Below are 14,850 nucleotides of genomic sequence, written 5' to 3'. Positions count from 1 at the left end.
GAAATATCTTGTTAAATGACTTCAGTAAGAAATAAAAACGATTTCGCAAAATTTAGTTTTTTTCAAGATATCTCCGAAAGTAGTCAGATTTTTTTCAATTTCAAAACTACAGTTTGTTAAGCATCAAAATGCGCAATTTGGCCAAATTTAAACTACCTACCTATCTCTTACAGATCCCGAGATCCCCATTTGAATCAGCCTGTATAAGTGTATATGTAATCAAAGAGAAAAATGAATAATTAATAAATAAACTTCATGAAGGAATTATAACAATACATAGTGTGTGTCTTGAACAATAAAATCCAGATGACTAATGCCATAGGATTTAGGTTTTAAAAAAATGGATTACGAATATCTCTCAGTCGCTCCACTTTTCTGTGAGATGAATGAAAATTATGAAATTAAAAATATAGCTGGAGGAATAAACGGAAGTAAAGTCAAATGCGCTCGAAAATGATTACCTACTTTCACTTTCCTTTGTAATATCCTCATCGAGGATATCGCCCCTAATTACCTCCGTTGATTTTAAATAATAAAATCATCCAAATACGCATTAATTATTAACGTATGTATATGTTTTAACTAAAGTTATTTAAAACGAAAACTTTTTCTCTTCCGAAGTTCTTAACGAACAATATCTGCTTAAGTTTGTTAAAAATGACGTAGAACTTTCCGACTTTGGAATTAGAACACTTCATTAATATCGCTATCGCGAAAAGATAGGCTAATGAAGTTGTTACAGTATTTAAGTGCTTCTGTTTCAAATATAGGATGTTTGAAAATTTCTATTTGTTCTCAGGAAGATGCTTTCATAGGAAATATCTCAGTAGCGCACAGTCTATCAATTTCATGCAATTATTCGAGAATCGAGAATATTAAATGGCCGTTTTGATTAGAAATCACGTTTATTGCAATATCCAAGTCTGATGAATCGAGTAATAAAAGCGCATGAAAGTATGACGCTTTAAACTTTTGAGGTTCCCAAACTTAAAATAGGGTTAATAAAAACAAATCAGCCGAAACTTACAATTATAGGGTTCAATCATACATTTTTATTGTAATTTCGTAATTTCGTAATTTCGTTCTAATAGTTATTTGGATAACTAGTGAATTTGTAGTTCGATTCGCCAAGCCAATAGGTGAACCTTTTTTGTCATTTCTTTCGAATTTCAAAACAGGAGAAGTTAAACACTAATATGTTTGATTTTGTAGTATACACATTGTTCCTGAGATATTAATATTTATTTCAAATTAAATTCGTGGATTCATCGTGCTTTATTAAAATTAAAAATTTATTTATAGAGTAATTGACTCGTTAAATTAAATATACATTCTATTAGTTTACTATGCACGCGTTATTCAAAAGCACCACCATCGATAATTTTTAAAGTACTTGCGGAGCGCTTGAGCACCGACGGAAACTTTTAGGGACTATCGTTTCCGTACAGACGTTTCCGTCGCTTTTGTTTAAAAAAAACGACACTATAACAACTGAGTCATTAGAATAAAGTATATAAATTTAACGTAATTTATTCTACCCCTTCATCCGTTTCGTATATTTAGGCGCACTCAATAAATCTTCGTTTATATAATTCTTGGTTGTAATCTAATCAATTATTTCTTTATTATTCTTATCATTTTTTGGCAAATTGATGCACACCATTCATTGCTCTAATATATCTACAAATTTAAACTAATTTTTTGTAATAATTATGCTGACTGTAAATATGGACAAGACAAAAAGTTCCGCCTTTGTTATCAAATCCATGATAAATCCAGAGAGGTTCGTACCATCTAAATACCAATTAGGTGAGAGTTTACTTTATCAAAAGACATTTACAAGCAGTTAGACGCTAGGCACACATTGCATATTAAGAACGTAGAACGTATCGAAGGTCAAAGTCCCTTCCACTATCTAGAGATTATTAAAGTACGGGTTAAAGACCACCAGACATATTTCTTCAAACTTGCAAATAAGTACTTTTACATGAAATATCAAATAAGTTGAAGGCGTCGGATTATAATTGTGCGTTTGGGATTAAACACCCCTTATAAACATCTAATTAACACCGCTTTATGATGGTAGTAACTGAAACTAAACACAGCAAAATCAGCCGCTGTACTCGAGCGTAACGATACATCATGCTCATGTAGCAGAAAATCGGACGCGGGCGATATATTTAATCAAAATGGTGTTGTTATTTATTTGTACGTAACGTAGGTATACATGATACAACTTATTACTTCTTGAATTTTTCATAGCGCGACATACATAAATTTCCAGTATAACCGCGCATCTTGCATAATTTCAGTCGTGCTAACGTTTTAGCACGTACGAGATTTCCCTTTATTGTTTGTGTAATGACAGAGGTTGGTGGTAAAATTCAAGCTGGTGGTTAACTTCTGTAGCAAAGGAAATAAATTCTACAATTTCTTAATTTCACATTTATTTAGTCTAGTCTTCGTGGTTGTCTTTTTAACTCTTCCATTCCAAGGCGTTGAGTGACGTTATAGAACAATCAGGTTTATTCGCTCGTTAAATGTAGTACACTCGTCGTATCTACGTGATGATGTTAATACCATGTCAGTTAACCGTAAGGATATTTGAGGGTTGGAGAATAAATAGTCTCTTCTATGACTTTAAGATTCAGAATGTAGCATATACATATACCTACAAAATTCAGAATTTCACTAATATAATGTAGAATTTTCCTTATACATTCAGCTTAAACGAAAAGGGTCAAATTAACAGGAGGTTTTGGTGATTGTATAAACCTATAGAAGTTTAACCTAACGCAATTAAGTTCTTATAAACACTAGAAGATGGTCCATCAACAGGTTTATAACTTTCTCAGCAGAAGTCTCTATAGTCAGCTATAATGAGCCTTTGTCGAAAAATCTGGAGCAATTTCACATATTTGTTTTGTTTGTTATCCCTCTAATTACGGCACCTCTATTGCCTTCGGCTTCATTTAAATAAACTTCGTTAATAAATAAAAAATACTGTTATGTACAATTTAAATTGCGTGCCATTTTCGTTGAAATATGGCGAATTGGCATTTGGGATGAACTGATTATTAAGGCAAAATACTCGTTGCACACTTTTTAGTGCACTTTCACTTGAAAAAAAAAAAGTGCCCTTTTTTCACTCTTGATGTCTGTCTGTCTGTCTGTCTGGCTGGCAGCCTGTCTGTCTGAGTCACAAAGGCTCCGGTACTACACCACTTACAGACTTGGTATTCGTGTCATTAGGCCAGAAATTAAAAATTATTTCATGTTTCTATTCTCGTTAAGGTATGCAATGTCCATAAGGGCTATTAGAATCGAAAAAACAAATTTGAAAGTGCACTCTTCGCCTCTTGCTCACAAGCGGCTTAACGAATTTTTTTTATTATTTACTATCTGCACATAGTAACTGCCTGAAACTAAGAATATAAAATATCTGTATATCAAAATAAACTCAATATATTAGGAAATCTGCATTTTCTGTTTCTGTTTGTGTACCAACTGTAATTGTTGCAGCATTAACTGGCTAATCTTTCGACGGTTATATTGACCCTTTGCCTGAATATCTCGCGTGTCTATAAACCGGTTTCTTTTCAAATTAGGCCTAGAGTGATAGATACATGATCATAATAACATTTTTTTTTCACGTCTGGACTTCTGGAAATAATCATAATTTTTTTTTAATAAAACACCCTGTATATTTTTTATTTTGAATATACAGTAAAACGTACGTTCCATTAGGATTCGAATTTTACTTGATTCTTTTCAATTTTGTATGTAGGCGAGTTGTCCTAGTTTACGGTGCTGACTGTGTATTTGCGTGTAGCGCTTTAGGCGCCTAGAAGTCGTGGGATAGGGCGAAGTTAGCTGGAATTACGGAGCAATTTTGCTAACTTGGCGGAATTTAAATCCATCAACCGTAAATGCCGGTGTCGAGCATTCACCCCACTGCGCTAGCGAGCCAAGCTAAAGTTTTTTTCGTTGTATTTCTTTTAGCGGATCTTTAAAAAAATACTACCAAAACGTTAGTGGGAAGATGTAATAATGACTTTCATGTATATAGAACGAGGCTTCATTTTCTGGGCAAATTTTTGCGAACGTCTCCTACAATAGAGACGAATACTCCGTGGTGAACTTTCCCGTGCCGATTTACCTGGGGTTGAGTTCTCTTAGAGGTGGATATTCCGGAAGCAAACTTTTTGCCACACTCTCAACTTTTGTGTAATATCGAGTCATTTGCTTTTTTGATAATTTAGGAGACAAGAAGTGGTTTCTACAACCGTAATTGGCATCTCTCAACTCCAACGGACCTACTTCGGTCGCATAAAATTATCACTATGTAATGTGTGTCTTTAAATTCCAAATTTATATTCGATATTCTTACGCCATCTATGTGTTTCTGTAGTTCCGTTTACTTTAGAAGTAGTTAGTTGAGTTATTTTTCACTCAACGGTTGAGTGTAATAGGTTTCATTTACAATAGTTCTTTGTTTTGCCGTTAGAGGCCATCTGAGTGTACCTTTTCTTACAGTGACTTTATACTAACAGTATGGCCAAGGGTGGTTATGCTTTCTATTGGCTGTCCCATGTTTCCTTCAAATACAACGGATGAGTAGAAATTAACCTGGTGGCGCAGATCACACATCCCCTATTGTCCTGAAGCATTTACACAATCTACAATTGATTGCCGTTCAGGAAAACGTCCGCGTGGGGATCTCCAGATCCCAAACGAAAAGCACGCTGCACTGCAATGATCATGAAATACGCTTTAACACAAAACGAGCGTTCCTCACGTATGCGCTGCATTATGGCAACTGAACAGCAACTCCCGTTGCTTACTATAAACCAAGCCCCACGCTCCCCTCTCTTCGACGAACAGCGCCGCTACAGCGTGAATTCGAAAAAAGCAATTTATCGCGCCTCAAACCGTATGATAAATTTGAACCCGGTAACTTAGGCAACATTTAATAGAAATGCGAGTTTAAAGTTTGGTCAAGTGTAGATAAAAAGTTGTAATCGCACAAGAATTAATTAGTTTTTCGACAAACAATCGCACGTGCGAGATAAGCGGTGCAGGTGCTTTATCAGTGTTGGCGGTGTACATGGAATTTCAAGTGTCGTCGGGAATAACGAATGTGATTTAATAGAGGAGGTATTTTTTCGCTATTTTTTCGTTATTTTGAAATCGAGGGTAATTGTCTGTGACGTTAATTTTGGTACCAGTTATGCTTTATCTTTTCACAGCTTTGAAAAATGAACTAAAACATCACTTTTAATTACATTAAGCATTACGAGAGATGGCTACTTAGCGTAGAGTATAGTTCGTCTCTTTCTTTTTGCATTCGTTCGAAACAATAATATCATTATTACAGTTAAGATAGAGATAGAGGAGAAATTAAAACATTAGCTAATAGCCCCTAAATTTAAAATAATAAAATCATTGGGAGATCCCGTATTAAATGACCCCATGTATCTACTTACTTTCTAATACTGGACCTTAGCGCATCGTTGGACACCCTGCATAACCCTGCTAACTGCACAACTTATTAAAAAGTATTGACAAGGAAAGCAATTATGAAAAGGAAAAGGGTGATGCGGGTATTAAAAGATGATGGTGGTGTAAATCTAGGATCCAGAGCTGTTTTCCAACTGTCCCGAAAAGTTTGCCTCGTAGGGAGCGCGTAGTGTGACGGTGCTCCAGTTTGCTAAATATAATTATCCGTCCGTCATTCAATATTGCACCTGTCAAACTTTCACATAGAAAGTATGCGTCTACGCACAAATTCGTTTATTAACATTTAATTTCGCGATAAGAACAATTCCCTTTAAAATAAAATATTACTCGGTCTCCTTTCCATTTAGTATTTTAGGGGTGAAAGCCACCCCGTCGTGGTTACTGAAAATATCAACAAAATATGTCCATTGTAATTTACGTGTCCGAGCATATTTTGATTAATGCAAGAAAATACACCTTTTGTTGTTTAAAAACAGGAGTTGAAAAATGTTCGTTTAGAATTTAGCGGATTGAATTATTAATATGCACTAAATTTCGGCATGTTGCTGAAGGAATTGGACAATATATAAAATCCCTTAAGCGGCTTAAGCCTATACATTCAATCAATTGACTGTTGTTTACCTTTTCTGGACGTACAACCGAAATGATCAGAGGATATAATTAAAAATGTATGATTTGAATGCTGTCATTGGCATTTATATACTAAATTACGTTTCATTTATTTGTGTTTGTGTTTTTTCGACTAACTTCTTACGTTTCGATGTTTTTTCTTTAAATTAGTTTAACGGGATGTTAATACAACTGGGGACCCCTGGTTCTCTACCGCAATCCTCATCTCATTCCTTGCGTATCAGGGTCGTGGAATTTCGGTAGAAATGATAATTGCAAAAAAGTTCTATTTTTCCCAAGTTATGTCTGCAGAAAATTAAAATTAGATGCTCGGGGGTATATTGTAGGTTACCTGCGGAATGTAATATAAAATGCAATCTCGTTGTCAATACCTACGCTTTGACACAACATAAAGCTTTTTACATTCGTATTGTGTTTAAGTTTATTAATGTCTTAGATGAAGTTAATTTGTCTATCCAAACCTAAAGCTTCTATTATGCGCTAAACATAGTAAGTTAGTGTCCAACTACAAAATAAATACACGTTTATATGTAATTTGTTTAGTTTGGGAGCGTAAAATTATTTCCGTTAAAATGATTGTACCTGCTTGCATTGGCGGTGTCTATATTGTTTTGCGATTTTATGGGAAGTACAGATGGACGCTTTTTCTTTGCGAGTGAGGAGAGGATATACAAAATTTCATTTACTTATCGTAACAACTAAAAACGTTGGACTGCCTACCTTTTTAAAATCGGATAAGTCCACAGGTTGAAAAAGTGCACTATGCCCAATGTACGGAGGACCACTATGGACATTTGGAAACGGTGGAAGATATACAAATTTGGTTAATTGGGAGAAAAGTTTCTTATTCAAAGGTCTAAGAAGATAAAAAAGCTGAAAAAACTTTTTGGTTTTGAAATATTTTGAAAAAGTCAGATTTTTCAATTTTACGCACTATTTTTATCTGGCCTTATTATTCAACCTACATCAAAACCAGTGTCACTTCTCCACACTAACCGTTAATGATCTTTAAGATGGCGGTGTTAATTTTTTTAATCCGATGTTTCATCTGTGCGGAACCATCATCGACTTCATTTTTTTTAAATAAATACTGCCCTGAAATTCCGATATCATATTCTTAAAGTCCTTTTTATTCTGAATTCACTGATGTAGAGCATTTTATGGTTTAATTGCGGTGTAGCTTTTTTTGGGACTTAATTAGGAAAATTCAACAGATTTTTAAATACATAAATAATTAGCTAGGGAAATTAACGATATAGATCCTCTACGTATTTAAAAGAAATCCTATAAGTGTCAACTTAATAGAAAAAAACCAAAAAAAAAACAAAAATACAAATCAAATTAAATTAACAGAAGTTATAAAATTAAAATACTACAAAAAAAACAAATTTCACAAAATTTAGAGCATTTTCTATCATTTGCTAAATAAATGGCATCCTCTCACCGTCGACTCTAAAACCATAGGCAGCATTTGTGGAGTAATGCTGGCAAGTACTTCTAGTTCTTTTTCCGTTTCAAAATATTGCTGATAAAACACAATTTTTAATAAACTCCTATACGAAGAAATCAAGCGGGGTTATATTATTCATAAAAAATACACAAATTGGTTCACGGTATAAATCTCCGCAAATCGACTTCTTCAGGAATGTTAGAAGAGTTTAAAAGTGCAAATATCTTACACAAAGTCCTCAAAAACGGTCGATTCCTATTCTGATATTATATAAAAAGTTTTATTAACTTACATTTATCGATAAACTGAAAGATTCTCTCATTGTCAGTTCGATCTTCTCCTTTGGAAGTCAGCAGCAATTTGGAAAATTGGATGGTGCAACTGCCTTTTGATCGTCAGGTAAAAATTTGGCTACTCGTAAGCGAATCTCGAAAGATGATTGACGAATTTGAATCAAGTTCCTCACAATTTGTTAGTTCTAATTTGATTTACTTACTGGAAAAAAACTACCAATGTTCCGCAGTATGGAATGTCCAAAATTGGTAGCCAACAAAAGTACGAATTAATTGTCTTTAACGTTTTTACAGTTTCCGTTTTATTTATAAGGTTGTTAGCACCTCGTATTTAGGCGCATAACTTTAATTACTAAACTGGTTTTTAACGTAACTTCACACTCCAAAAAATAACAGAAATGTTTTTCACCGTGGACCGCAACACTTTTGTAGTAACAATTTATTTAACCGCAAGAACAATAATGCAAAAATGTACCGAAACGAAAAATGTTCGATCATGGTAACGGTTCGCAATATTCACGGCTACTACACAAAGGAATTCCCCTGTTATCTTAAATACGGCACTTCATATTAGTTAACTCGTAAGGGCGAATCGTAACGCATTTAAAATGCAGTCAGTAATAAATTTTGTTTAACTTGCGGCACGTTTTTACTTGAAATCTGATGTGAAACCTCAACATTCGCGATACACTATCACATAGGACTACGTGACTGACAAATCTTTTCACACAAGTACCTCGATTATACGAACGCCTTGAAGCTTTCGGTTGAGGAAACAATATTGTTACGCGATCTACAATGGTTGCGTTTACATTACGTAGGTATGCGATCGAAAAAGTGCACCACTCGACCTGCATAGGTTCTCTTCGAAAGTTTGTTGAAGAATGCCGCTCTCCCACCAAGTTTTTCCAGTCTATTTGCCGATGGAAAGTTCTGAAACGGAAGGACCACGGCCGAAGCGTTCTCTCTGTTTTAATAGACGCAAAGGTATAGCGGATATTACCTCTCTCATGCTTTAACTGTACAGTACAGTATACTATGAATAAGAGCATTAAAAGTTGACGTGGAGAAGTGAAGCGAAAAATATTTCGAAAACCAAAAAATGTGTCATGAATTTGTAAACCCTACCTTCTAAGCCTTTGATTGAGCACCTTTCTCCACATTTAACCGAATTTGCATCTCTTAGCCTTTCTAGAATGCCCACGGCGGCCCTCATTATTTCGGACACATTGTAAAGATAAAAAGGATGCTGTTCATCTAGTCATGGAAATAAAAATAAGAGCTACTTTTCTTTTTCTTTAAATTTTTCAAACTTGAGATTCTTTGGATTTTTTTATTACTTCGGACGCTACGATTCGCTATCTTCTGGTTATTTGTACTCTTTCTTCCGTTGAGATTCCTCGGACTTCAGGTTATAGACTTTTTCACATCTTTTATTCGGATCCTTCGCATTCATCAGTTTAATACAACCTATAAAATCTTCGAGATTGTGTGGATCCTTCTGTAGCTCTTTTAGTTATTTAGATCCTTCACATCCATCACCCTTTAAATCAGTAATTCTGTTCGGATTCCTTAATACCGCAAAATTGTCTGAAATATTTCGGATTTTTAAAATGTTTGCCATTTCCTCGAATTCTTCATTAGTCTTCGGTTTTTTAAATATTATTAGGTGTTCTCAGTTTTTACGCGGTTCTTTTTGGAATTCTTATTGTAGCGAATATTCCAGAAATCCCGATAGACATCGAGGACCCATGAAAAATTAGTCATCGGCCATAAAGAACGGAGGCGGATGTGACGTAACCTTTCCCAGAAATGTGACGTGTTTGTTCGAGAAAATGCTTGAATAGTCGGGTGCGTTCGGAACCGTTCGAGATCTATATAAGCAAAACGAATTGAATTTCAGTCAGTTCTAATTTCAACGCCGAAGGTCCAGAAGCGCCGGCTTAAAAGTTACATGCTTGTGAACCACTTTCAATACCATATACCTAATATCTCTGACATTTAACGACGCTGCATACAATACGATCGTACCGAATATCTTTTAATATTGAAAAAGTGCGAACCTTTAAAAGCCTATATTTCAGTGTTTATGGAATGCATGAAGTTGCTGTAAATCTCAATATAATCCAAAAATATTGGTGTTTTGGTTTTAATATACTTCTCAACTAACGTTTTATCTTCATAATTCGCGCATTTGTTCCTTATAGGTACGTATCTAGTACATTATTCTAGCATAGGTAAAATACAAGTACCTATACCCAGTTACCATATTCGGCCGCACAGAGTCGTTACTAATTAGTTTCTCATGCAAAAGTTATTTTAATTTTAAATATCTTTTGCTTCTATCCATCCAAAAGCTTGAAAACTTTGAATACGATCGTAACGTTGTGTAATAAGATGTTCGGTTTAGAGAACTTTCGAAAGGAAGTCATCTTATTTCCTTATTGTAATAACAGTTTCACATTTCGTATTAGATGGGCACTTGTAAGTTAAGAACAATTCAGTTTGAGCATATAAATACTTCCCCTATTGATTAATTCATAATCTGATAACATTTTCTTAGCTTACTTAGCGGTAAACAGTTTTCAAATTGTACTACCTACCCGTTTTACTTTTATAACAGATGTAGATATAGTGCTCGAATGCTAAGCGGCGGCGATCCTGAATACTTCAGGGGGGGGGGATGCTTTAGGTTTAGGTAAGCATTTAAATGCCATCTGGGGCGCATTCGACTGTACGCTAGTTAATGTAAGAGGGGGAAATTCCCTCAGTTACCGTATCTATGCATTTCGCTTTTTTCCAAAGTAATTGAGTCATATAAAAATAATTTCAATATGGCGGACAGGATCGTAATGCAAAATTGACAAACAAAATATTTGTCCCCACCGCATGCAAAATTTGACGCAGGTGGGTCGACTCATGTAACAGTTATGCACACTTTACTTTCCAAAACACCATTTTGAGAAATAAATCATGGGAACCCCCATAAAAAAATGATTTGACGGATGGGTCTCGGAAGCGCCGGATAAACTCAAACGGCAGCTCTAGGAATTCTAAAGGGCAAGCTACTGATGAATGCTAAACCAAAATTATATCGTACAGCAATTTCCCTAAGCCGGAACAGTAAACAATCGGATTCGGTAGCGTTATGTACGGGAAATCAAATGCAGGAAAGCTAACAAAACTCCAACCTTGCAATTAAACGAAGCGGGTAAAATTACTATGAAAGAAAAAGCAAAATTTGTAGATATTTACGGTAAATTTAATGTAAAAGCAAAAATTAAACGGTATGAATGCAAAATAGATTTGCGGAAAAGCTCAAAACTGCGGTACTTAACGAAACATAATACCGAAACATACCTTGTGAAGGTGCAAAAAGTAAGAGATCCATGGAGGGAACGATGGTCTTCCAGCCGACACAGCATATTTGGTGATCTACATACAGGAATGAAAACTTCCTTAATTTATTGTGCGGCCTGAAGACGTCCTAAAAATCAATAATTGGTCTTAAAATTCAAATTTATTAAGAGCGCTTCTTTTGAAACCCCTCACGACTTAATCGGATGCTGTTTACTGCAACACATTTATTTAGCTGCCGTTAATGGCACTAACTTCATTGCGCGGATTGATATTTCTAAAGTCGGTAGTCCAGTAAGGCTCACTATTAATTGGAATTCCCCGGGGTTGGTATAAAGGTCGCTTATCAAAACTGTATGGTCTTGTAGTTTTAATGTTCGGTTTCAATTACCATGTGAACCAAAAACCTCCTAATAATGGCTTAACGTGGCTGAAATTTTAAAATATTAATTTGTTAATTAAGAGGAATATCTTGACGGGAGGGTTACAAACGGCGAATTAAATGCCGGGTTTTTTACGGTAGCGGCGGCTGAAATACAACTCTACAAATTAAATCAAATACTCCCAGAACCAGCGTAAATACTTTCGGCACGACACTTTGCGTAACGAAGCGGCCAACTTAAAACGCTTGAAAATACATTTCGCTTTTTTCCAAAGTAATTGAGTCATATAAAAATAATTTCAATATGGCGGACAGGATCGTAATGCAAAATTGACAAACAAAATATTTGTCCCCACCGCATGCAAAATTTGACGCAGGTGGGTCGACTCATGTAACAGTTATGCACACTTTACTTTCCAAAACACCATTTTGAGAAATAAATCATGGGAACCCCCATAAAAAAATGATTTGACGGATGGGTCTCGGAAGCGCCGGATAAACTCAAACGGCAGCTCTAGGAATTCTAAAGGGCAAGCTACTGATGAATGCTAAACCAAAATTATATCGTACAGCAATTTCCCTAAGCCGGAACAGTAAACAATCGGATTCGGTAGCGTTATGTACGGGAAATCAAATGCAGGAAAGCTAACAAAACTCCAACCTTGCAATTAAACGAAGCGGGTAAAATTACTATGAAAGAAAAAGCAAAATTTGTAGATATTTACGGTAAATTTAATGTAAAAGCAAAAATTAAACGGTATGAATGCAAAATAGATTTGCGGAAAAGCTCAAAACTGCGGTACTTAACGAAACATAATACCGAAACATACCTTGTGAAGGTGCAAAAAGTAAGAGATCCATGGAGGGAACGATGGTCTTCCAGCCGACACAGCATATTTGGTGATCTACATACAGGAATGAAAACTTCCTTAATTTATTGTGCGGCCTGAAGACGTCCTAAAAATCAATAATTGGTCTTAAAATTCAAATTTATTAAGAGCGCTTCTTTTGAAACCCCTCACGACTTAATCGGATGCTGTTTACTGCAACACATTTATTTAGCTGCCGTTAATGGCACTAACTTCATTGCGCGGATTGATATTTCTAAAGTCGGTAGTCCAGTAAGGCTCACTATTAATTGGAATTCCCCGGGGTTGGTATAAAGGTCGCTTATCAAAACTGTATGGTCTTGTAGTTTTAATGTTCGGTTTCAATTACCATGTGAACCAAAAACCTCCTAATAATGGCTTAACGTGGCTGAAATTTTAAAATATTAATTTGTTAATTAAGAGGAATATCTTGACGGGAGGGTTACAAACGGCGAATTAAATGCCGGGTTTTTTACGGTAGCGGCGGCTGAAATACAACTCTACAAATTAAATCAAATACTCCCAGAACCAGCGTAAATACTTTCGGCACGACACTTTGCGTAACGAAGCGGCCAACTTAAAACGCTTGAAAATACCAGGCGTTAATTTACAGAGTGATCGCTAAAACGGGTACGCAAGGCGGAAAACAGGTGCAGCGTTTCAAGGGAAAGGGTAAAATACAGAAAGGTACATTCGGGTTCTTATCTTTCTAATTTTTCTACGGACCTTCTACTATGATACTACATCTTAATTTGAGTTGGAACGCGTCATTAGTACTCTCGAATTTATAACGTGCTGTTACCGTCAACCGTCTGACATCAATAACTAATAAGTCCAGTTGTCATTTTGAACAGCACGGATATTTGAAATAAAAGCAACAGTGAGACTTTAGTAAACCTTTACGAAATCACAAACATCACTGAAATTTCAAAAGAACCTTCGAAATATATGTATTAAAAAAGTATAAAATACACGTATACTAATATAGTTTCTTTACTTTCAGTTTTCAATTTGCAATGCACCGTTTAATGATTCTCATCCTGCTGGTTCAGTTATCTTCCATTGAAGTATTCAGCGAAGATGCGTATGATGAAGATCCTCTAACATTTCTGGAATCCCACATCTCCAAATACAGACCGTACAAAACATTCCACGATAAAGATCGCGGATTTCCCGACTTCAACTACTTGCGATACTCGCGTGGGCGCAGTGAAAGCATATTGCCATTTATGGACGATCTGGAATCCGAGTACGACGACAACGAGGAACAATTCGCGAGGCCCACCCGTTCGCAAGACAAAAACGATAATTTCGTACGGTTCGGCCGAGGAAATTCCGATTTTATTCGATTCGGCAGAGATCCCTACAAGTACGGTAGAGAAATGCGCGCCAACGACCAGAATTTTTTACGATTCGGTCGAAACGCACCCGAAAATGATACCGAAAAGAAACGAAGCAAGAGGAGCGTCGACGTCCAAGACAAACGTGGAAGCGACAGCTTTCTGAGGTTTGGTAAGGCCGGTGACGACAGTTTTATCCGATACGGCCGTAATCAGCAAAAGACGAAACTGAATTTGGAAGAAGAATTCCCAATGCCAACGGTCTCGCGGCCATTGCCTCCCAGTTTCGAGCTCGAGGGAACTTTGCGTTTTCCTTTGGTTTTAAACGACAGGATATTGCATAAATTCCCATTATTGACAATCTTAAAAAAATTAGAAGAGGTAAGGCAGAATCATTGACCTTGCAAGACTGTTATTAGATTGTTTGAATTATTTTGAAAGATACTTAGTAATGATCTTTTAAAAATGTATTCAATCATAAATGTTATAAAATGTGGCTGGAACATGTAATACTTAGATGTTTTGTTAACTTCAACACTGATTAAATGGAAAATATAAATAAACGTTTGATATTGATGTCAGATGTGTTTATTGCACCCATAGAAATTAGGTACCTGACTAGGTAGGTATATGCATCTCAATCATTCTAATTTTATTTCTCCCATTCGTCCGATCACTCGCTCGATGGCTTCATGTCCATCGATTTAAAAGATGGTCCGATTACAATGAAATTTTGCAGGTGGATTTTTTATTAAATCTGTAGATCGGAATCTTGAATTGTCAATTTAGGCGAAAAAATAAAGATGGCTTTTTTGACATTTAAACTGGGGATAGCTTTAGCGATATAATACGCAATGCCAAAAGTTAAGGCTAATCGAATCAACATTCACAGTGCCTTCTTGTCATTTCGGCCATTTCTGAACCGAATTGCATGAAATTCAAACTGGGCATCGCCAGACCATATTAAATGTGATCGCTTTGGCATCGTCAGGGCTTAATTCGTGCATGT

General features: G+C 35.8%; 1 protein-coding gene across 1 annotated transcript in view; it reads left to right on the top strand.

The window, feature by feature from the left end:
- Positions 1 to 14,417, top strand: part of LOC116169315 (FMRFamide-related peptides) — a 34,533-nt gene extending 20,116 nt beyond the window's left edge. Inside the window, exon 2 of the mRNA XM_031485380.1 lies at positions 13,505 to 14,417. Coding sequence (XP_031341240.1) covers positions 13,518 to 14,240 — 723 coding nt within the window. The 5' untranslated portion in view covers positions 13,505 to 13,517 and the 3' untranslated portion in view covers positions 14,241 to 14,417. The remainder of the gene's footprint in view (positions 1 to 13,504) is intronic.
- Positions 14,418 to 14,850: the final 433 nt, after the last annotated feature.

The sequence above is a fragment of the Photinus pyralis genome, unplaced genomic scaffold (genome assembly GCF_008802855.1).
Source record: "Photinus pyralis isolate 1611_PpyrPB1 unplaced genomic scaffold, Ppyr1.3 Ppyr1.4_LG4, whole genome shotgun sequence".
NCBI lineage: Eukaryota > Metazoa > Arthropoda > Insecta > Coleoptera > Lampyridae > Photinus > Photinus pyralis.
Note: the sequence above shows the minus strand (reverse complement) of the source record. Positions and strands in the feature narration are given on the sequence as shown.